The sequence below is a fragment of the Furipterus horrens genome, unplaced genomic scaffold (genome assembly GCF_987537825.1).
Source record: "Furipterus horrens unplaced genomic scaffold, mFurHor1.1.pri manual_scaffold_7, whole genome shotgun sequence".
Lineage (NCBI taxonomy): Eukaryota > Metazoa > Chordata > Mammalia > Chiroptera > Furipteridae > Furipterus > Furipterus horrens.
In genome coordinates this window covers 1,901,946-1,926,023 of record NW_028327177.1, presented here as the reverse complement: position 1 = coordinate 1,926,023, position 24,078 = coordinate 1,901,946, and the positions used below count along the sequence as shown (strand labels likewise).

The 24,078-nt window shown below is 57.3% G+C and overlaps 1 protein-coding gene across 10 annotated transcripts in view; it reads right to left on the bottom strand.

The window, feature by feature from the left end:
• The window catches only part of PTK2 (protein tyrosine kinase 2), a 92,740-nt gene that overhangs the window by 8,503 nt on the left and 60,159 nt on the right, over window positions 1–24,078 (bottom strand). For 7 of the 10 annotated variants that reach the window (XM_090283319.1, XM_090283320.1, XM_090283314.1 and 4 more), the window contains 4 exons: window positions 13,096–13,207; window positions 7,384–7,470; window positions 5,380–5,517; window positions 3,645–3,776 (listed from right to left, as the gene is read on the bottom strand). In XM_090283319.1, the coding sequence (XP_090139445.1) occupies window positions 3,645–3,776; window positions 5,380–5,517; window positions 7,384–7,470; window positions 13,096–13,207 (469 nt within the window). Of the gene's footprint in view, window positions 1–3,644; window positions 3,777–5,379; window positions 5,518–7,383; window positions 7,471–13,095; window positions 13,208–13,614; window positions 13,671–13,690; window positions 13,926–15,306; window positions 15,436–24,078 lie in introns of those variants that run through there. The other 3 variants (XM_090283321.1, XM_090283324.1, XM_090283323.1) reach the window with 3 other exon arrangements.

The window sequence follows — 24,078 nt, the reverse complement described above, 5'->3', positions numbered from 1 at the left end:
CACCCCTGCGCAGGCCGTCCCCCAGGGGCCGTGATCACGCGGCGACTGCTCCCCGCCTGGACAAGCGCGCCCTGCTGGTGGGGGTGATGGAGAACGAGCCGGGCCTCGCTCCTCTCCAGTCTGCACGTGCCCAGGAGTGACGCCCGCACCTCAGCCCCACGGACCACGCTGCAGCGCGGCTCAGTGAAGGCGGAGCCCCAGGGCTGCAGAGCGCGCCACGGTGAGGACGTCGTCCTGACCAGAACCAGGCTGCCAGGCACCCCCCTAGTGGAGCTGTGTGACCCGGGCCTCAGTTCCCCCAGCTCTGAATGGGGCGGTAACAGGGTCCACGGCCCCGGCCTCCTCGCTGGGAGGAGTAACTGGGCCAGCACTGGCGCGCTGCTAGGTTACTGCCGCAACCAGCGTCAAACACAGCAAACACTTCTACTGGGTGTTGGACATCTGGGTCACGTTCAAATTTCCAACTGTATAAACGGGCCGTGGGTGACACCTCTGGGCACAAATCTTGTGGAATCCCTGACTATCTCCCTGGGACAGACCTCTAGGAACGGAAGGGTGGAGCCGGAGGGATCCCACGCTTGGAAAGCTCTGGGTATGAGCGGCCCAGCTGCCGGCAGCAGTGACGGGGCCTGGCAGCAGGGCACGGTCTCTTCCCGCAGTGCCCGTCCAGGCTGCCGGGGAGCCCGGCTGCCTCTGCACACAGGGTGCTGGGCTGTGTCCCCCTCCCCCACCCGCTCATGGTGGGACATTTGTTTCTTCTCATGGGGCGCTCAGCCGAAGAACAGAGACTAGGGTGGCCTGCTTCCCACCGGGTCTCCATGCCCTGGGCAGCCGGGACAGGACGGACAGGTGGGGAAAGACGCCCTGCAAGACATCCTGTGCAGGGACCGTCCACGGTGCACGCCCGGCTCCTTGCCCAGGACACAGACCCCGTGAGGGCCTGACATGGCACCCACGCTGAAGGAGGCACCTGTCCAAGTGCGAGCAGACTGGAGCCCCCCAACGGAGCCCCCGGCACGCAGAAAGGCGGACCTGGTCGCCGGAGGCCGCACGGGGCGGGCGACCAGCTCACAGACAGTTAGTGCGCACTGTATTTCCTTTCTCACTTGAGTGAAAGCAGCTCAGGATCACTGTTTGCTCATAGAGTAAGGAGCTGGGTTTCATGTATTTACATGAATCACCTTTTTCTTCCCTGTAAACCTTACGAAATGACTGACTTCTTCACGCACAGCAACTCCCTCAGTCACACTTTCCAAAGGCAGGACTTCAATGTTAAACGAGAAAGGCCCGTCAACAGGAAGTCCCCTAGGTCCCGGCGGTGGAAGTCTGAGCCTTGGCCTCATAGGCCAACAGCGGCCCAGACAGAGGACGAGGCAGTCAGCCCTCCAGAAAGCGGAGGCTCTGCTGCTCAGCGACGCTGCGTGCTCCTGCCTCTCCTCACAGGGCACTCCAGCTCGGAAGACAGTAATGGCCGAGACAAAGGGAGAAGGCCGTTTGCCGTGACAGTGTCATACGGACGGAGCCCAGACCCGCCCGGTGCTGCCGGACTCCGCCCCCCTCCGGCAGGCCTCGGACTCCCTGGCTAGGCATGATGTGTACGACAGGGGGTACAAACACCACTGGGAAGCTCAACCCATTTCCACATATGTGTGCACCCACCTAGCACACGACCCAGGTCAAAACATGCCAGCAGGCGCCCGCTGACCCTTGCCTCCGCCGTGCCCAAGGAACCGCTGCCTGAGCCCGGCCCAGCGGCGACCGTGTGAACCTCACGCAGACAGGCAGCAACACGCGCCCTGGTGTCTGTGAGACGCGCCCGGCGCCCGCTGTAGGAACGGCGTCCGCTCTGCTGTCGGGGGCACATGCGCTACAGCCAGCACTGGGGCCACAGAGAAGCCGCTGCAGACAAGGCCCCACAGAGGGCACGCTCCTCCGCTCTGCCGCCAGCCCTGCGTGAGGCTCTGGGACGCAGCCAGCCACCCACAGGCCCACCCGGTCTCTCCTCTCCTGGGGCGTAAGGAAGAAACGCAGGGGACGTGGCCAGGCCCAGAGCAGAGACGGGAGCGGAGCGGTCTCCGGACAGGCTGCGCCCGAGTGCTGGGAGAGGAAAACAGTTCACTTCCTGTCCCAGAGCACAAAGTGGGCTTTATGCAGACGGGCCTTTCTCGTTTTAAAATTAAAGCTCCGTCTTTTAGCACAGGGTCACATCGGGAAACCACTGTGCACAGGAATAAAAGTAAGCAACAGAGTTACTGTCTCTAAGTCCACCCCACAGGAAAGAGTCCTTGGAACAGACAGGGGTCCCGCTCACGGCCTCCAGCACCCTGGCCCGTGGGTGAGGCAGCTCTTGCAGGGGGTGCCAGCTGCCCCGGGACGGGAGGAGGGAGCAGCTCACCGCCATGCGGAGGTGCCGTGGGTCCTGGCTGTGCGACCCCGCAAGGGGCCGCCGCTGACGGCCGTGTGCATACGGACAGATCACCACGTGGGGCCTGCCCACCACAGGACTCAGGAAGAGGCAGGAGCTACTGTTGACCTCAGCACCCACACGATCGCCCAAGTCCTGGCAAATGGAAGCTTTCAGTGAACAGCTGAGGATCCCGACCTGACTGAGGAAGCCACCTAGGAATTAATTTGTCACATCGAAAACCCAACCCCCTTTTCCAGGCTGCGCAGCGGAAGTCCTGCACAGCCTACGCACCAGGGTTCAGAGGTGGGCCCAGGCTGGCGGGATGCTGCGGTCAGCCCCGGGACACCTGCCGTGAGATGCTGGCCTTCACCAAAGAAACCAGTGGGCAGGTGCTTTGTATAATTTAAGCTGGAGTACAGAAAACTGAAAGCCACAGAAAGAGAATAAAATCAGAACCCCATGCTGATGAATTCTGCAGAACGCTGTCTGAAGCTGCTGTCTGCGACACCGTGAGCTGGTTTCACATTTCTGTACCCACAGGTGGTCAGCGACTAGGAACAGGGCGCATGAGACCCACACTGGCATCTAGTCCCCCCGCTTCAGCCCACCCCAGGAAGGTCCCCCACTCCAGGTCTTACAGAAGCCACGAGAGTCCGGCCTCTGTTCAGCCGCATCCCTTTCCCGGCTGCTTCGGGAAGACTGAAATGGCCGTGCGGGTAGGGGGAGGGTTCTGAGGCTGAGGGCACAGGAGGGCTTGGTGGTGGGGCCAGGACTCCAAAGGGCCTGTGTCAAGTGACACACAGAGACTGCTCTGTCTCACCACTTCCTCTGTCCCCAGGGGACTTCTGAGGGCTGCCACCAAGAGCTGCTGAGAAAGACACATCCCACCCACAACCCCAATACATGCGGAAGGAGGTCTGCATCTCAGACCAGGACGAAGGACCCGCCGCGAAGGCCAACCCTGGGATCCGGCCATGGGCTGCACCCTGCCGTGTGGTGAAATGTTCGTGGACAAGCTGACACCTCGGGGAGTTGTCTGTGTAAACACAGAAACCGCAGGATACTCACACCGCTGAGGCCACAAGGCCACTACTAAAGCCTCAGAAATGTAGCCTGAAAACTTAATTCAAGGAAAGCAAATACCCTACGACTGCACGTTTTAGGAACCAGATGTACAACCAGCTTCCCTGCTTCGAAAAGATGAAGAACGGCCACAGCCTCCGGGGGCCGCGCTCACCAGGAACCGCTCCTCCTTCTCCAGCCAGCGCTGGTCCTCCTCCATCTCCTGCTGCTGCCGGATCAGCCGCTCCTCCATCAGGTGCGCCGGCAGCGCCTGCCCGACCCCGCGCAGGTCCAGCGCCGCCGAGTCCTGGGGGTGCAAACAGGACGGCTGCTCGCGGGTCTACTCACCGTGCTCTGCCTTCTCTCTGTCTTCGCAAAAAGCCAGCCGCCTGGCAAGGGTAGGGAACCAGGGTCGTTCACACGGCGCCTGGGAGCGACTTCTCGGGAGCTAACACGTGCCAGGCGCCTTTACAGAGGATGCGGTCGCCGCGCTCACCTCCACAGGCGGAGGGCGCTTTAAGGAAGAGCCAAACACACGTGCCAAGAAGGTGCCGCTCGCTCTAGTGAACAGCGAAACAGTGTGGGAGAGAAAGAACAGGGGGCACCGTATCACAGAAGGACACTCCAGTGCCGACAGGAGGCTCCGACTTCCTGTCTCTTCCTTGGCTGTGGGCACCTGCTAATTCGGTTCAATCCAGGGTTCTGCTTTCCAATGATGGCAGCATCTCTCCTTCCTTTAGTATTGGGTTTGCCAAAATGTCAATATGGTTTTATCCGTAAAATAAAAGATACATTTTTCCTGTTTTTTTCCTTTTTTATTTAAAGATTTTACTTATTTATCTTTAGAGAGAGGGGAAGGGAGGGAGAAAGAGAGGGAGAGATACGTCAATGGGTGGTTGCCTCTCGTGCGCCCCCAACTGGGGACCTGACGTGCAACCTCGTCATGTGCCCGGACTGGGAATCGAACCAGCGACACTTTGCTTCCCAGGCTGGTGTTCAATCCACTGAATCACACCAGCCAGGGCTAAAAGACACATTTTTCATTTTCACCAATAACTTCCTAGATTTGGATACTCTGAGTAAATTGGCCATCTCCTGTGTGACACAACTCTGATTGTCCTCAATTTTTCTTGATTTGATCACTGTCAGCTTCAGCTGGTCTACCCAACTGTGGAGCATCGTCCAGCAAGACATCTCCAGCACAGCCCTGGCCTGTGTGGCTCAGTGGATTTAGCACCAGTCTGTGAACCAAAGGGTGACCGGTTCAATTCCCAGTCAGGGCACGTGCCTGGGTTGCAGGCCAGGTCCCCAGCTGGGGGTGCGCGAGAGGGAAACCGCACAGTGATGTTTCTCTCTCTCCCTCCCTCCCCCTCTTCCCCTCGCTCTGAAAATAAGTAAAACATTTAAAGAAAAAAGAAGAAATCTCCAGCATGAAACTTCACAAACCACTTCTGACATGTTCAATCCATCACAGCACCTTCTCCATACACTACACAAATCCTTTTTTGAATTTCAATTGTATTTTTACCTTTCTTGAAATAATAAAGCATAATAGACTGAAAATGTTGTGTATTTTCTTCCCTCTTCAATATTAAAATGGATACGCGAAAACTCACCAGTTTTGAAAACTATTTTCTTAAATGCACACTGATGTGACAGCTGTGACAACACAATCTAATAAAATGGTTTCAAATGAAGTTAAAGACAACTAAGCGCTACCAGAGCCGTCATACAGAAAAAACTAAACGAACTCTCCGGCCAACTCAACAGAAGAGGTTGACGGAATCAGAAAGCAGCTGAGTAAATGGAGTATCCTGATGTGAGAATGAGGCCACCCAAATTAAGAAATTGCAGGATTTAGAAAGAAAAGGGACCTTGGGCAAACTGTTGTCAGGTAACATCCAACTGACCTCCAGGCTGGGCTGCCACACCGACCCCTCCTGTGGCCTGTGATTCCACGCATCGGTTTGGTCCAGAAGAGACGCCGGCCCCGGGAACATGCTGCCCGTCACGGGCGGGATTCCATGGGAGCCAGGGTAGCCGGAGACCTGGGGACGGGGGAGCGTGGGTCACGGTCTGACACAGCGAGCTCTACGCAGCTCGGCTTTCCACGTGGAAGGAGGCGACCAGGGTGACAAGTGTAACGGCCCCGAAGATGCCCATGTGCTACTCCCTGGCACCTGACATTGCAAAGTGACCTCGCCGATGGATTATAAATGAGGAATCCTGAGATGGCGAGGGGGTCCCAGACCCACCCCGCAACGGGATCACAAGGTTCCCAATAAAGTGCTAGAGGAGGAAGCAGGAGGGAGAGAGACGTGACCACTGAGGATCCGTCTGAGAGACCCCACGCTGACTGGTGGCTCTGAAGAGGGGGGAAGCCGGTCATGAGCTAGGCATGGAGGTGGCCCGCAGGGATTCTCCGCGGGAGCTCCATCCGACAGCCCTGGACTGTCGGGGCGCACCTCCTCTGGCCCTCACTCTCACTGCGCACTGGGGGCACAGGCAGCCGACGCCGGGCCCATGGCGGCCCCACGCACTGCTCTGGAGCCTTCCCCGCCGGCCCCCCAGACAGGCCCCCAGGTGCCAGCCCCTGATGAGCGAGGTTTGGTGGTCAGAGAGGTCCACCTGCACCTGCTGACGAGGACATCCGAGCCGGACAGGAGCCAGGCGGCTGGACCTGGAGAAAGCGACAGGGCAGAGGCACAGGCGGGGGCCTCCTGTGCAGCTCCCTCCCCGAGTGCGGAGGAAGGCGGAGGCCGACCCGCACCTGCTCCGGGATCACTGGGCCGGCACGGGCCAGGCTGGCTGGTTGACCCCGACTGAGATACGGGCAGCCAGCCAGCCATACCCCCTCCAGTGGAGGCCACTGTGGGGTCCCCAGACACCGGTTTACGCCACAGCTCCACCCTGACGATACAGAACCAATAAGCTGTCAAACGAGTTACACGGGGAGGTCTCACAGCTCACGGGAATGGAAACACTTAATGAGAAGAAACTCTAGTGACCGTCAAGTGCTGTGCGACCTCTATGTTTGGTCAGGAAGGACATGCTACTGCCAAAGAACTTAGGGATTTTCACAGGGGGATCTCAAGTGACCCGAGGCAGCTTTCTGCCTGACAGCGGCCGGGACAGGACCAGAGAGCACGTCGGGCTGAGAAGGCGAATGGCATCACCCAGGGGCTGTCCTGCAGCCGATTCACTGAGCCCCACCCCACACCCTACTCTGGGCGAATCCCTGTCCTCAGGGGCGCAGACACCACTGACAGACCTGGACCCCTGCCCGTGGTCGGGCGAGGGCCGCAGACAGCGCGCCTGTCCCAGGGCGAGGCCCACGGGACCCGGGGGCCTGTGCCTCCTATGCTGTGACGCCCTCGCCCCACGGGCCACGGTCTGACTTCCTGTGCCTGTGAGAGGCGGATGCCCTCCCTCGAGAACGAGAACCAACAACTCCTGACCGTGCACTGGCCCTTTTCTCCCAAGGACAAGCTCCCCCACCCCGTAGGTTCTTTGTCCGGCACCTAACACCTGCACCTGTGCCCGTGGCCTCCTGCCTGGCTTTGAAGGCACTGCTGAATCTATTCTTGGCTCCCAGGAGCACTGCCCAGTTGCATGTCCCCTCCGCAGAGCGGACCCACTGGGCCCTGCACTCAACCGGAGCAGGAGGAGGGGCAGGCCTGTGAGCTGCGGGCCAGAGGCCACTCACCCGGCTGCTTTCAGACGAGGGGCTGCTCACAGCCTCTGCACGCGGACATTGGGCTTGTGTTCCCTTAGCAGCCGCGAGGCTGCCTGCTCCTCACCTTCCTGCCTTCCACTCCACGCTCACAAGCACACAGGGGAGCACACAAAGTGTCCCCCCACCCCCGAGCGCGCTGCAGAGAGCAAAGCACAGGGGTCTCACAAGGACCACGCACCTGGTAATGGCTGGCCTGCACCACGTGCTGCGGGCTGGGGTAGAAGCCTTCACTGGACCGCGGACTTGGATAGCCAGGTCTGCTGGGCTGCGAAGAGACCAAGGGGGCATCACGTGAATGAGCAGTTCGAGTAAATCTGTGTTTGACTGAAAATAATAGGAGAAGATACTTCCCTCAAAGAGCTTAGGTGGAGGGAATGATGAAGGGCACTGTGACATTTCCATGGGGTCAGAAACTGTCTTTTCAACAAATGACACTGGGACCACAGAATACCCACGTGGGAAGAAAGGAAGCTGGAGCCCAGTGGGTTGCGGGTCTGCAGGAGGAGCTGAAACTATAAAGCCCCAGAGAGACCCAGGACGCGTCTTTGGACTGGACAGCGGTTTCTCGGCTACGACACCAGGAGTGCCAGCAGCAAAAGGGGAAAACAGATAACCTGGACTTCATCCAAGTTAAGAGCTTTTGGGTGGCGAGTGACACCATCAGGGGAGTGAAGAGATGACCCACAGAAGAAAATACTTGCAAGTCACACCTAATGTTAGAGTCACATAAGAACTTTTATAACTCAACAGCGAAAAGGCAAATATTCTCACTAAACAGTGGGCAAAGCATGTGAGCAGACCCAGGAGGACATGCCCACGGCCAGCGGGCTCACACTGCAAAGACAGGCCCCGCCACCTGCCACCCGGCAGCAGGAGACGCAGACCTGCACCTCTGTTCCGCTCTGCCACGTACAGGCTGGGGGACCGAGCACAAGAAAGGGGACCGACCCGCCTCCACGTCCCCCTCCGTAAAATGGGAGTGGGGCCACAGGAACTCGGAAGTCAGTTCCCACTCTGAAATTCTCTTTCTGTTGTAAGATGCCTGACTTTAAAGCTCACAGCAAAGGAATGTTTGGTCTGAAACAGAAGGTAAGCCTATCAAGTGCCCTTCACCTGAGGGATGTAACCAAGCAGAAACCCTTTGTTCCTCAGCCAAATCACGACCAGAGTTAAAAGAGCCTCGGGAGGAAAGACAACATCTCCATGACACGCGTGGTCCGGGGCCAGCGCGGGCTTCGCTCGAGCTTGGTTCCATGCCTGCGTGCTGGAAGTGGCTCCAGAACCCGTGTGTTGTGACACTCCCCTGCTGACCACATAAAAGGAAACCACAAAAGGAACTGACCAGTGAATGGCGCAATCTCCACACAATTACCCCAGAGACTCAAATTCTTAAAAAGGGGATGGGTTTGTCTCGAAATAGAAGTAACAGCTATGGAGAGCGCAGATGCGTGGCTGAAACAGTTCTGCTTTGTTCTCTGCAAGCACAGACTCAGCCCTCAGGGGCCAAGTGGTGACAGGGCTGTCGTGAGTGTGAGGTCAGCAGTGTATGCCACGTGCTCCCCAAGACTGGCTCCCACGGAGGCTTCGGGGGTGTCCCCTGCCACCAAGCGCTACAGTTCCACAGGACCGCTGCTCTTCTCCTCCAGGACAGAAGCGTGGGCTTCGACGAATGCAGCACACTGGGCAGAAGGGAAAACGGGGATTCCCCGGACCAGCAGTCCCAGTGCGGGGCAGCGCTCCTGGCGGCGTGGCGGGCAGGCGGGGTGGCAGGACCTCCACTGCCACAAGCCTCTTGGCCTCACAGGGATAAAACCACCACCAAGTCCTGGAGTCGGAACCTAGGGCTGACTTCATCTGATGTGTGAACATAGTATTTCGCGTAGTGTATCAGACCCTGAACATTCCAGAATAGCGACTACTGTGTACGCTGGTGGACAACTTCACTTTGCTTCCTTTGAACTTCACCAACATTTCTCGTCATTCTAGAAAAATCACATCACCGAGACCAACAAGATCATGTTCAGTGGCTGCATCTGTAACTGTCCTATCAGTGAGGTCCCACGCAGGTGCACGCCGCTGGCTGTCCGGACGCCTCCCAGGATGATACAGCTGAGCATTTCACACACGTATGTGCGTAACGTTATTAAAATTACTTTTACTTCTGCTGTATTGTTAGCAGTCTCCAGGCAGAATCGGTATTTTGAATTACTAAGTCATTTAATTGCCTCTGTATTTTATTTCAGGACTGGGAAAGGGGACATTATAAAATATTTGTTGATGGAAACAGAGCGCTGGGTCTGAGGCGGCTGCTCTCAGGTGTTTTATGTTCAGGGCCCATTTACATGTTCAAAAATTATTGAGAATCCAAAAAGCTTTTATCTGGAATATAGCTACTAATACTTATATTCTTAGAAATTAAAAACAGGTACTGAAAAATAACATATTAGTCACATGTTTTAAAGAAACACCATTTTTTTTCAAAATAAAAAAGCAAAGCCAAGCCAGAGAGAGGCACAATCTCTTCCGTTTTGGGCGCTCTCACGCCGGCTCCGGTCCAGCCCGCCGGGGGCTCTCACACTGGCTCCGGCCCGCTGGGCAGGGCTCTTGCTGCAGAACGCAAAGGTCCGGCCACACACAGCTGTGCAGGTGGGAAAGGGAAGGGCGTTTTAACAGGTTCTTGGCACCGTCGCAGACACTGCTTTTTGACTATACAGCCAAGCTCAACAGAGGTAGTCTCTTAAAGGTGACTTGCCATGTGGAACCAGAAGCTGCGTTGTTATCTGCTCTCTCCTCTCCAGGACGGTGAGTGCACTCTTACCTGGTGACCGGCTAACGTCTTGCATTCTTCATTTGCAAACAGTGGATCGCTGTGTCCCGCGGATCTTCCCAACATCGACCCATTTTGGTACAGCGTGAAAAACAACCACATTTGTGACTCTCACCCGGAGCTCATCCGGAAAGTCCAAGAATTGGAAAACTATCAAGTTGATGGATACAAGCTTTTCGATTTTCAAACTTGTGGTTGAAAATGCACATTTTATCCTGACAACAAACACTATCAGTTTCTTTCCTTGATGGAACAGCCTTCCTCGCCTCTCCTTTTTGAGAAAAGGCCCACCAAACGCGCAACTGTGAGCCACCACAGTCCACCCTCCTGCTCTGCTTCCCAGGGACACTGGCCCCGGCCCCAGCCTGGCGCCCCAGCAGCACCTTCCCTGGACACGGCGCGTCTGGTGCAGTGGGGGCCGTGCACGCACGTCCCGCTCCCTTCATCAGGGTCACGTGCACAGACGGCGCCTTTTCCTCGCAGTGTGAGGGCGCTGCTGAGGGCCCAGCGGAGCCTCTGCTGCTGCCTGACCCGGGTCCAGGGGACAGCGTTGTCTCCACCGTGGCGCCCGCCACATCGTCACGCATGTCCACAGTGCTCAAGGCAAGGGGTCTGAGCGGGCCTCTGAAACGGGTTTTGCTCTCATGCCCCCGCGCCCCGTGCCCCAGGGCTGACTCTCCGGGAACTGCCTTACAGAGATATTTTTAGCTGGAGGCTCTGTGGGAACCTGCAGGGCAACTTGCAGCAGGGAGCAAGCCCCGAGGGGACGCTGCCCCGGGCTCTTCCCAGGCACGGCTCTGCGGGTTCCTGGGGGTGGGGGTGGGGTTGGTACTCAGTGCTGATGAAGAGATCAGTCACACAGTTTTAATCATCAGCTTTGAGGTTATAACGTTTTTGCCAATAAGTAACTGTGACTAAGCCTTTAAGTCAGAACCTGCAATGGGGAGAGAAAACTGTTTCCCTTTAAAACCCAAATTAGGCAACATTACAAATCGTATTTACGAGCACACAACATGTGTCTACAGAAGGCTGAGGCCCTACGTGACCTGGAAACGTCTCAGTGGGGCTGAGCTGTCCTGAGACAGCAGAGGGGGTGCGTGGGCCAGTCACCCTGGACACGCAGGCGCACTTCTGTCTCGGGGCACTGTGGCCGGGAAGGCAGGAGGGGCCCTGGCGGGGAGTCAGGAGGAGCCGCCGCAGGGCTGGGTGTTGAGGGCAAGGGACGCGCGCGTGGCCCGCCTGCCATCATGTCCCAGCACCTGCGCACAGACATCACTGGGGACGGTTCTCGGGCTGCTACAACTTCACCCGGTGCTGTGCAGCTTTTCCTTGCAGGGTCCGGGAGAGAGTATTTCATCCCTGGGCCACACGGTAACTGGACGACTCAACCCCGCCTGTGCAGGTGACACGGGCCACAGACCTCACAAAGGAAGGTGCGTCAGCTCCATTTGGACCTGAATGTACTAAGCTGGCTGACGCCTGTTTTAAAGGGTAAAACAATCTCTGATTATAGAAAAGAATCTAAGATATGTGCTTTGAAAACATCTCAAAGAAATACATGGGATTTTAAAGAATCTAAGCAGAATCCGTCTCTCTGCTCCAAAACAAAACAAGAACGGCTTCGCCACTTCCGCCCATGAGCTCAGTGCTGCAGGCTTTCAAACTCAGGCGGATGACAGTTATTAAAAGTCCTACAGCTTGAGATACAGAGAAATGTTGAGATGCAGTTCTTTGAGTTTGGGTCTGCATTGCTTGGTGCCTACCTGCTGTGACTGAGATAGGGCTGTGAGGCACCCTCTCGGGGAGAGCAGTACCCCCACTTCACAGACAGGCAGGGTGCCCACCCAGGCAGCAGAGCCCAAAGGGCACTTGGAAACCCTAGACCCAGCACCGGGCTACTGAAACAGCGACGCGTGTGCACACGGGGTGGCGGGCCTCAGACGCTGGGACGGGGGCTCACAGACTCTGCTACACTGGGAGAGACGGAGAAATGTCCCGGTTCCACCACTAACTTGTGCAAAGCGACGGCAACTGGACAGAGGATACGGCCTTGCTGGCCTGGGGACCCCGGGCCCAGAAAGTCGGAGGGACTGCCAGTCCCTGGGACTCATGCCCAGTGTCTGGCATCTCCCCATCACAGACTCAAAACACTGACCAAAGGAGATGCTTTCAGGAGCCACAGTGGGAAACAGCTGTGACACCCAACAGCGCTTGGGACTGAGGTTCTGGAACGTTTTCAAAAAGAAAATGAAGATGTCACAGTGTCTTACTATATTTTTAGCCGATCAAATATCAAAAAGCAGGAAATAAGGAACGGCAGAAAAGCCCACTGTCTATTTACTCTCCAGAAAATGAGCTGAAGTGCATTATTCATGGCAACGAGCCCATGTGTGAAAACACCGGCCTGTCAAAGCCGGAGGTGCACAAAGGCTCCTCCATCTTGTGTCCCAGGAGGGGTGGGCTGAGGGACAGCTCTGTGGCAGCGGGGGGCGCTGTGGAGTGGGTGGGCGCACAAGGCCCGAGGCCGCAGCCGCGGCTCCCTCACCGACGCCCCAGCCAGCAGCCACGGGCAAGGAAGAGGCTCTGACAAAAACCCAACCCAACCCAAAGGAAGGGGGGCAGGTGGAATCTCACTCATTTTGAAATAAAGCAGATGGAGAGCACTCATGGCCTAGTTTTGGCCCCTCTCATGTTTTAACCTTGACTTGACCTTAGCGAGGTCCCTGATAACCAACAAAGGAAAGGCCACCCCCACAGCAGGCAGGAGGCTCAGTCCACCTCGGCTCAGCCTGTCGCTGTTGGGGAGGGGAGGGGAGGGGAGGAGACCAGAGACCCAGGAAGGGCACTTTGGGACCCCTGCCGAGGAACCCCACCCCTGGGGCTGGAACAGCCTCCAGCTGAAGGTAAGTTAGGAGAACAGTGCACAGGGGTGCCAGCTGGGGAGCAAACAGGAAACAAGGGCTGGAGCGGACCGGTTGCTACGGTCCTATCTGGTCTCCTCCCACCCCAGGGGCCCCATCGGCCGGGGGAGGGGTGCAGGGCTGGGGCGGGGGCCGCGGCTACCTTGGGCGGTGCTTCATCGGACCCTCCGGAGTCCCAGGACACCGTGACCTGCCGTCTGGACTCCATCCTCATGCGCTCCTCGTGCTGCACCTTCTCCTCCTCCAGGATCGTGCTAGAGAGACAAGGCATGGTGTCAGGGGCCGCCACGGGCCGTTGCCGCGCACGCCTGACCCACCCTGGCCAGGGACGGCCGCCCAGAGTGCGGGGGAGGGCCTGGCTCCCGACTCTCCGTGCGAGGACGGGAGAGCAAGCTCAGCTGCGGTCCAGCCACGGCTCTGGGGGGGGGGGGGGGGCTGGCGAGACCTGCAGAAGGCGGGGGAGACCCGCAGGCGTGCCCGGGCGGGATGTGTGTGCCCACATGCGTGTGCAGCAGAGCAGAATTGCCCCGAGCACCCCGCCCAGCCCAGACACGTCTGAGGACAGAGTCCTCCCGCGAGCGAGCTCAGCCGCACACAGGACGGGGCGGCCGCCGTCCCGCCCGATCTGCCCCCGTACGTCCCCTGCACAGGAAACAGAGACCTGAGCAGTGGCTGCAGTGTGTCTGCAGACCCGGCTGCTTTGGGCGGCAGCTCGCGGGTAGCAGCGCCCTCCTTACCGCCGCTCAACTACGCGGGCCCGCGGCGCCCCACACGCCTCTGTGCCAGCTGGGCGGCCTCCTGGCCTGGCTGCCTGCCACCCAGGAACTACCCAGAAGGCCGCCAAGCCAGCCTCTGCTCGCTGCCCATAGTGCTCGGATCCCCGAGCTCAGCGGGGGGCTGGTCCCGGAAGCCTCGTCCCCACGGGGGCAGACGGCTCTTTCCCGCACACCCTGCCTGCAGGCTGAGCTCTGAGGAGGAAGCCTGTCCGGCGCTGAGCCTCCTGGCGGAGCGCAGTGAATAAGCACCCAGTTACTCATGGGGGTGAGGTCAGCTGCAGCGCCCGTTCTAATCTGGGAATGTGCTCGACTGTTTCACAGAGGCCGGGGCCACGGAGGTCGCTCTCAGACAGCCCAGCTCACACAGCCCCCGGCTGAGCCGGGAACCGACAGTCAGCACTCACTCCACGACTGGGCGTCCGCACACCAGCCCCAGAGATGCAGGGCTTTGCTTTTCTTTAAATGAAAGGGGCTGTTTCCTGTCTCAGTGAAAGATTCCACCCTCCCCACACAGGATTTTGGTTTTCTTGTTGCTCCCGGTAGACGATCATGACTGAGAACACCACATGAAACGTCACATGACACTTAGGAACTCCGTGTCACGCCACGGCAGGCACGGCGCGTGTCTGGCCAGCACAGCCAGGCCTCTGGGCCCGGGGCCTCCACTGCGGCTCATGAAGACACTCTGTGAACGTCTGTGTGCTTGCCCTGGGCCCCGCTGGGCTGCGGCGGCTCCTTGCCAGCTGCCCTCACACGCAGGGAGAGCACAGACCCCCCCCAGGCCAGAGTCCACGCCTCTCCTGACGCTGAGCTGGGAGCAAAGCCACAGCCAGCAAGAAGGTCCACTGACCACGCAGCAAGCCCGTCACCCGGCTTCCTGTGCACCGACGCGCAGGACCGCAGGCCCCTCCTGCGGGATGGTTGCTGGCGGAGTCCAGCTTGAGACCCCAGCCCCATAGGAGCCGGCCCTCTCTCAACGCCTGACCCTCAAAATGAATAACAGACCCCGAATCAGAATTTCCAAAAACTGTAGTTTAAACAACTGAAATGTCCATAAAAATCAAGTAAAAAAAAGTCCTCCTTTCAACCTCCTTAAACAACGAACACCTAGGCAACCTATGACAGAGCCACGTGTGATGTCCTTTAAGTGACGGGACCTTCATTTTAAATACGTCCCGTGGAGGCAACTTGGCGCATGTGGGCTGTTTTATAAAAGGGGCCACCCTGGTCTCAAGGTCACGGTGCCCCACGAAAAGCTCCGCACAGGTCACGTGAGGTGCCAGGCCACCAACCCTCCCAGCGCCGTCCGCCTGACTCTTCCACCAACCGGCTTTTCCACACCCCGCGGCTCCTGGACGGGCCGTCTGAATCCTGCGCGCCGGCCCCCAGCACCCCCCGCCCGCACTGACGCCTGCTCCCCCGTCATCCCACTCGATGCCCTGCTCTCATCAGCTGTGTGGCATCTGCATGACGGTCACTTTGATGTCTCCTCCACTGAACAGGACAGTCGTGACCCCAAAGAGCACAGTGACACCCAGGGAGCGAGTCCCTTCCATCTCAGAGCTTCACCCTCCTACCAACAACAACGCGGCACCACGCTTCCGAGACCCGTGACTTGCTGCTCCGAGCGGCCAGGAGCACGCGCAACTCTCAGCCCAGCCGCTGCCCCCGCGGGAAGGCCGCCCTGGCGATGGAGGAAGGGTGTGCACGGGCACATTTCTGAGCTGCGCTCCTCACAGCTGCTGAAGGGCTGCGAGCAATAACCTAGAATGTGCAGAGTGTCAAGGAGGTCAAACTGAAACATATTTTCCCAAACGACAGTATTTTTAGCAGCAATGCGTTCCATTCAAAGCTCTGAGCTGTCGAATGTGAACTGGCAAGGAGCCCGCGTGTTTTTTCCTGGGACAGTCGTTTCTCAGCCTCCCACTTGCAAGTGGACAAAACAGTAAGCCGAGAGCCTTCACCTAGCAAACATGAGAACACAGGACAACCACATCTTTGTTTATGGACAGGTCTGTCCAGAGAGAAAATCGTGAAGAGGAGAAGGGCGCACTTTATTTAATGTTGGCTTTATTTTTCACTTCCCTGGCTTTAACGGAAGAAGTCACCCAAGAAGTCATGCAGAGTTAAAGGACATAAGAATTCCTCAAGCTGCTCGGAGGCAGCCCCCTGCCCCCCTCCTGGGCCCAAGGCCGTGGTGAGATGGTAGGAGAGGTCTTATTACATTTCCGCTCTGCAGCAACAAAGCTCGATTCCACTTCTAAGGTGTTTTCATGCAGAGCAAAGCAGTGGTCTCGTCTGAAGGACTGAGCTCTGTCCCTGGAGCAGGTGCTGGAGGGGTGGCCCGCTGTGTGGCACGTGGCCCCGCTCGTCAATGAGAACACGGTCTGTCCTGCCCCGTCCTGGGGGGGGGGGGGGGGGGGCGGGGACCAAGCGTGCGAGGGGATGGGAGCACTCCAAGTAAATATGAGTGCGTTCTGTGCCCGCAACTGCCTGACAGACAACTAGAAAAAAATGAGGTTTCTGTCTATTTCATTTCTGTAGTATTCGTCCTGAGAGTAACTGTACTACTGTTCCGCTCTTTGAAACTAAAACACACTTCTTCTTTTAAATGTAATTTGCTTCAATACGCTTTTTGTCAAGATTGGACTTTGGGCACCTCAACAAAATTTCATGGTGACAATACAAAATCCGCTTTGGACCTCAAAACCAGTCTGGTTCATAGCCACTTGGGCTAACCTGGAAAATATCCAGAGAAATAGCAGCAAGAAACTGGAAGGAAAAAAAGCCAAGAAGGAAATGGCTTGTTTTGGCAAGTTCATGGGAATATCAGTTTTGAAACACGATCTCTTACAATTGCCCAGCATTGCCTCACCGCAAAGGAATGGAAGTGACCTTTCAACAACAGCAGCAGAGGCCCTGGTGTCTCTGCAGAGACCGAGGCGGGACCCTTCAGCTGAGTCAGGGGCGCAGGCTTGGGACTGCTGCCGGGGCAGGGGGCGCACAGCCCTGAGACAGGGGCGCCACTGCTCTCCTTCCCTGACCACCGGGCCCGGCGGATGGGGCTCCTACTGTCACAAACACACCAAGACCGCCTCCCCCCTTTACTTACGTCTAAGACTATAGGAAATAATGCACTGCATTAAAGTTACTTAAAAAGCGATTTCTACTAAAATCTTACTTTAAGACGGTGACCTCTTTGTATTTCGCCCAAGTTCGAGGAGCTTCTACGTGGCCACCCTGCTGCAGGCAGCACCTGTGGGTCTAAGAAGGGGCTCTGCCAGAGCGGGAGAACCACCCAAAGCAGCCCGCGCCCGGGGGAGCTGAGACCAGGAGAAGGCCATGGCACGGGGCGGGCCCCACGTGTCGATGGTCCCTGAGTTTGAGTCACCACAGCAGTGGACAGTGAAGGGGAAATTCAGGAACAAGAGAGCCAGGGACAGGGTCCTCAGATTCTGAGAGCCAATTCTGCCCGGATCTTCAGCTGACCCCGGAGGCACGCACATGTACGGCAGCTTCCACGAAGCCCAGCTAAGGCGGAGAGAACTGATTTGAAATGTGATGCTGACCACAGGCACGGAGAGAGTTTGCAACATGAGACCAGACAAGTTAACTAACTCCCTGCTAACACCAACCAGCCAGCCAGCCAGCAGACCAGCCAACTCACCACTCTTCAGCGGAATATAACTGAATCCAGAGCCATCACGTCCAGGATCATCTAAAATTACTTAAAAGGGGGTGGGGGCGTGGGCGTGAAAGTGTAATCCATTCTGAAGAGGGAAAAAAGTCTAAAGGAGGCTCATCCAAAGATGACTCAGAAGTTGTAAGTAGCAGGCAAGAATTTTAAAGAGTTATTATATTTAAGAACATAAAAAAAAAAAACTTGTTCATAATTAACAAAAAGAAAGAAAATGTCAGCAGAGAAACAAACTAAAAAAGAGGCAAATAAAAAATACAATATTTGAAATTCAGTCCCTACGAGGCTGAATGATTGGCAGGATGGAGATGACAAGAAAAAGCCAGAAAACTTGAAAATAAACCTTAAGGGCTCTACCAAAAGGGTCACCACACACAGAACCGAAGTTTCAGGAGGGAGAAAACTGAGCAGAAAACAACCCCTTAAATGTATGTATATATATATGTGGTCAAAGTGGCCAAAGACACATATTTACAGATTCAAGACGTTCAATGAACTTCACGTGTGATCAATACAGAGACAACCACCCCTAAGCACCCGTTACACTGCAGAAATCCAAAGGAAAGGAGCAAGCCGTGGAAGCAGCCAGAAAACACGCAGACTGCAGGACGGTGAGGAAGGCCAGGGACGCTGGTAAGAAAGCACAGCGGCCAGAAGACAGCGTGAGGACAACTCTAAGAACCAAAAGGAAAGCCCCTGCTGCCAACCTGGAAGTCTATACCCAGTGGAAGGAAGTTCAATCATTTCCAGACTGAAAAGCCTGGATGGAATTCACTGCCAGCAGGTCTGGACCCCAAGAAATGCTGAAGAAGGCCTCCTGGCGATGGGAACCAAACGGAAGAAAGGAGCTTCAGGAAGGAGTGAGGAGCACTCACTGCATGGGATTAAATATCAAAGGTTTCCCCCTCACCTTCCTTGAAATACTATTTAAAACACAAAATATTACTAACACTTGTGAGCGCAACATACACGCCATCTGGAGCGTAAAGGGCTGAGGGGCGCAGGGTCTCCGCACTTAAGTGAAATATTGGTAGGACGATCAACTCTCAGGAGGCTGACACGTTACACAGGGACATCCCAAGCCCTGGTCAGCCACAGAAATGCCGTGCCAATGTGGGGGTACAAGAGGAAGGTGCGGAAGACAGATGTGGGGGTGCACGAGGAGGTGCAGAAGATAAGCTACTGGCTTCAACCATCTGAGCCCAACCGGGTGGCCTGAGCCAGGCTCCGTGCACCCCACCTCGAGGCTGGGGTGCACGTGGGTGTGGAGGGTACATGGAGCCCATGTCTGTTTGCGGGTTCCCCCACCAAGCACACCTCCCTACCCTCTGTACCCGGCGGGGGCAGGGGCCACCGAGACGGCCCACCCTCCACGGCCCAGGGAGGAAGGGAGACACTCCCATCTGCTCCTCTCTCCCCTGAGGTCTCCGGGATAATAACCCTGGAGACAAAGCTCAGGGGCGAGGGACTGAGGAGAGCCGGGGTGAGAACTGGGCGCGCGCAGCAAAAGCAGGCCCCACAGCGGCGGGAGGCGGGCAGAAGTGGATGCGAGCGGGGCAGGGGCGCGGGCCCGTGCGGTCCTGATGTTCAGTGCAGGGAGCTGCGTCCAGGGTCCCGGCTGCCCTGCGCTGGCGGCACAGTCCAGGGCAGGTCCCAGGGCCTTTCTAAGCCTCGGGCTCTCAAGTGCAAAGGGCAACGGTCACCCAAACGAGGGGATGCCTGTGGAATGCTCTGTGGAGCCGCCAAAGGACAGCGGACTGCTCTACAGAAAATGCACACTTAATCCCACAAGAAGGGTGCTGGCTTCACGCGAGACCAAACCACCGAGATGAAACCGCGGGAGCTGCACACACGGAGCCCTGGGCACCTGCCTGGGGCCGAAACCAGCACGGGGGAGAACTACCCTCAGATAAGACACAACTTAGACTTGACCTTAAGTTTCTATTAAATTTAGATTTACCGCTTACTTCTCACTACTGGGAAGGCTAAGAACAAAAGCCTTGCCGCTCAGACGCTGTGCACACTCAGGTGTAAGGGGCACCCAGGGAAAAGGGCGCTCGCTCCCGCAGAAACTGTCTCCGCCCAGCGGGACAGCGGGGAGGAGGAGCGTACCGTTATGGTGACTAAGCACGAGCTTTCGCTCCACCTTTGAAAGGAATTTTGGAAGCAAACACAAAACCACTTAAGAAAAACACCCAGCAAAGCACAAGTAACCTCATGCCATTAACCAAACCTGGAGCTTTTAATTCAGGGTTCACATTTTAGGATAAATAAAGCGTCTAAAAGGATTTTTTAAACTCGCATAAGATACTGTTGACACATTAAAAGTTTTTAAATCCCTGTCTCCATAAGAGATCTATAAATGTCAGAAAGGTGTGCTTTGTATTTTGGCACCTGGATAACAGCAGCTAACACTTTAAATTCAAGCGACGAGACTGTTAAAACGGTGACTGAGCGTTTCTGGTACCCCGAGGCCCCCGGCGCCCCCCACCCCCACCCCCGGGCCTCCGGGAAAGCTAGGTCGCCACGGCGGCCACCAGTGCAGCCCTCAGTAGCCACGGAGCCTCATACAACGGGAGGTGGCAGAGGATTTCCTTTAGTCCTGAAAATTGGGCGGCGGTGGGACTGTGATCCTGCTCTTACAGGGCGGCCACAGAGCCTTCAAACGCGAACCCCCATAATACAGCGGACAGAGCTCCTGACGCCAGCTTAACTTCCTCCACACCCCAGTGTCCCGGTGCTTGTGCAGGGACACACGTGCGTGCGCGCGCCCACACACGCGTGCGCACCACGTACACTGAAGGTGCAGCCGCACAGACCCCGAGGGCAGTGTGCCACTTCACTTGCGTGTGACGCTGATGGTGATCTGGAAGAGCCAGCATCGGTTGTGGCTGCCGCAGCTCCAGGGGCTGCCCTACCCCAACAGGTCTCCTCACGGCCAGCTCAGCGTGACCCGGTGAAGCAGCAAACATGACAATGTGACGTTCAAGTAACCCCCCACCCCAGCTGTAGACCAGGCTGTGCATCAGGCGTACGGGACGCGCCCACAGAGGTCACAGCAGACGGGCCACACGCGGGCGTGGCTCGCCGCCAGCTGGCCTCCAGTCGCCTAGAGACTCAGCCGCATCAAAGACTTCCAGAACTGCTCCCCTGGCCCCTGGGATCCGAGAGGGACAGAGCAGCCAATCGCAGCCCACTCAGGACGCGGCAACAAGCCCACATTCTGAAGCGAACACAGAGGCCATGTCCCCGTCAAGTCTCGGTGGGGCCTCTGTGCACACGCCAGCTGTGCCGCCCTTCTCTTTGGGGCCCTTCTTTTGGTGGACCCTCAAACAAATTTAAGAAAACCAGCCACAGGTATTCCTTGTAAGCAGCTTTTCTTCCTTTTCTTTCTTAACTAAACGAAACAACCACCTGTCCACCAGTCCCACCACGAGACGGTCACTCAGCGGCTTCCAGCCGCGTCTCAGCCACGGCGTGCGGCATGGGCGCTGGCAGCCGGGCCTGGGCCTCAGGCGGACGCGCCTGCAGGAAGCCCCAACTTCCAGCCCGCGGTCCAGCCCCCAGCCTGGGCGAACTGCACTGATAATCGCCCCCACCTCCACGGACGATGGGACTGAGAGGAAGCCATGCGGGAAGATTCACGACACCACGCCCACCCCACAAAGGCGGGTTTTGCATGTCAGGACCAGTCAGCCGACAGGAGTGGATGGAGACCTGCATCAGCGAACACGGTGTCAGCGCTAAAGGTCCCCCCACTGGGCTCAGGGACCCTGGCCCACTCAGCAGCACGGACGGCCCTCCAGGCGACACCTCACGGGCAGTGCTCCGGAGACCAGGAGGCTCAGGGGGCCTGCTCACGCACCGCCCACGCCCTCTGTCCTGACGGTCCCGTGGGAAGAAGGCGTGCGTGGAGCCGAGGAGGCACCACCAAGGCTTACAGAGGCTGCGGCCGGAGAGCGGGGCGCTCATCCCTGCTCAGAGCTCCCCGGCGCCCCCACTCTGGGGCCTGGGCGGCGTCTGTGGAAGTGGCCCCTGCAGGCCACTGACTTCCGGACACACCCACTGACACCCTCACCACGTCTCCACGGCAGGAGTCCCAATAGCCCAGACCAGATGAGACCCAGGTTCCCACCGGCAGTAGGGTGGGTCTACTGTGCTCTGTTCACAGTTGGGCCCCACACAGCCGCCGGGGAACAGGGGCCGCCCCCCAGTGTGCCCAGCACAGCGTCCCCAGCAGAGGAGTCTGCGCGGCGTGCAGTGCCGAGGCGGCCGGCCGTGGCCGGGAGGGGCAGTGTGGGTGTCTGGGCCCTGGACGCTGACTACACAGGTGCGCCCGGGCAGTGGCGATTCAATGGGCTGTTTAATCCTTGGCACGTTTGTACGTCCACATCTTTGTCTATAAAAAGCTAAAAATATATAAAAATTATAGCATAAAACTTTAAATTGATCATTTAATTTGTTGATTGTCCTCACTGGTCTAAAAGAGACTCGGGAGATGACCACTGACGTCACCTGCCTCCCTGAACACAGAGAGCGCCCGGCATCTTCTCTGCAGCAGTGCTGCCGGCAGCGCGGCTGCGGCCACATGCGCTCTCAGGGCAAGCGCTGCAGCTCCTCGCTGGCGTCTCCTCGGCACGGCCGCTGCCCACACCTGACCCGAATCTATCAGTGACTACATGACCTTCTCATCCAGAAATACTCAGTGCACTTATCAGCTGTCGGCCTCCCGGGGGAGAAACACCAGAGCACACAGGAAGCGAGGCTGCGCTGCAGGGCGCCGCTCAGTGCCCCTGACCAGGCAGTGTTTCCTCCTGGCACAAGGCTGCCTGCGGTTAGTCCCAGGCCACACCTCAGTGACGTCACCCCCGAGGGAGACAGCAGGACGGGAAGACAGACTGAGTCACAGGGACCCGCCCGTGGGAGTATGACCAGGGCTGGTGAGTGTGCCTGACAAGACTCATCCTGAGCCACTTTCTCACCTCAGAGTAAAGACAGGTACGACCCAAAGACAGGTGGGGTCCCCAGAAATCTGAGCCTGTGTGCAGTAGCTTCTTCCAAGGCGGTCGTGGAGAACAGAGTTTGGGAAACATTTTTAACTGCCCTGAAGTAAGAACTTCCCAAGATGTATTATGTTGTTTACATCTTGGATATAATAAAACTTACGAAAAATTCAGAAAAAGAACCTATTTACCTACTGTGATGTACTGTTACATATAAGTGACCAGAGGCGGATTTAACAGTGGGCACACACCCTGGACCCCGACTCCTGAAGGGCCCGGCAGAACCCCAACTTTACACTTTTTTCTAATGACATCAAGTTTGGTTTCATGACTCCGCTGCATAAAATATGGCTAATGTGTATTTTTATTTTCCCTGTCTCTCTCTCTTAAGGGGCCCAATATCTTCTTCTGTGCCCGGGGCCTCACCCGACCCTAATCCGCCTCCGTAAGTGACCAAGCAAACTCTCATGCTATCGACTTATTGGCCTATTTGGTAGCCATAATCTGCATGTTCAAATGTAAAGTTACACTTCATTTCTGACTAAAACAAAGTAATACAGAACAAATTCATTCTCAATGGCCTGTGCTAATTGTGCACTGGAAGAAATCCATCAATTATATTCTAGGCACATTACATTACACTTACATTTGCGTGTGTATGTATGAAAATAATCCTATTTAGTTCTAAAAATTCTTCCCGGGCAGCCCTGGGAGCTCAGGCACCTGAGCGGACCAGCCCCCCAGCTAACGTTGGCTTGTGCGCGCTGAGCAGCGAGCGCGGGGCCGTCTGACCGCGTCCGGGCCCAGGCTCCCGGCCTGGGGAGCGGGCGGCCCCGAGGAGAGCGTGACGATCCCTGCCCTCAAGGAGCCCCAGTCTAGTAGGGCTGGGACGTACTGGACTGTGAGCTCCTCGAGGGCAGGAAAGGTGTTCCAGGCACCCTGCCCCGTAACCAGCCCCGCCCGGCGGTCCAGGCGCTCGTGATCCTGGGGCTGAGCGCGGGTGCAGCCAGTGTGGCAGCGGGGGTGATGTGACAAGGACGAGAGCTCTGGAGACCCCGAGGGTGGAGGCGAGTGAGTGTCACGGAAAGCAGCCCTCGGAGGACAAGGATGGGCGCGGTGGGCGGGGTCTCACCAGGCCGGGAGGAGGCTTCCGGCCCAGAGGCAGGGCTGGCTCGGTCACCCTGTGCAGGTGTGAAAAGGGACAGGAGGCCTCCGGCCCTAACAGAAGAGGCCTCGAATGCCTCTTTGGAAGCCCCGCCTCACACAGGAACTCCAGGGACCCCGGAGACTGTCCTGAGCGAGGGAATCCTGTCCCAGAGCAGGGTTTCAGAAGACAGAGGACTGAGCCCTGCCAGGCAGATGGAGCAGCGGGCAGGAGGGATGGGGTGGGAGACAGCACAGCAAGGGCTCCCCAGCTGTCACCTGGTGGGCCACGTAAGGCAGTGCCCGTGACCCCAAGGTGGCTGTGAACACAGGGCCCCACTGTCCCCTGCAGACGGTGAGGGGCTGAGAGAAGGTAACAGCCTTGCTCTAGGACAAACACGAGGGCCAGCGACAATTTCAAAGGCGGAAGGAGCAGCCGTGAGAAAAGGCAGCTCAGCACGGGGGCTGAGAGCGGTCGGTCGGAGGGGAGCAAAGCCCAGGCGCGC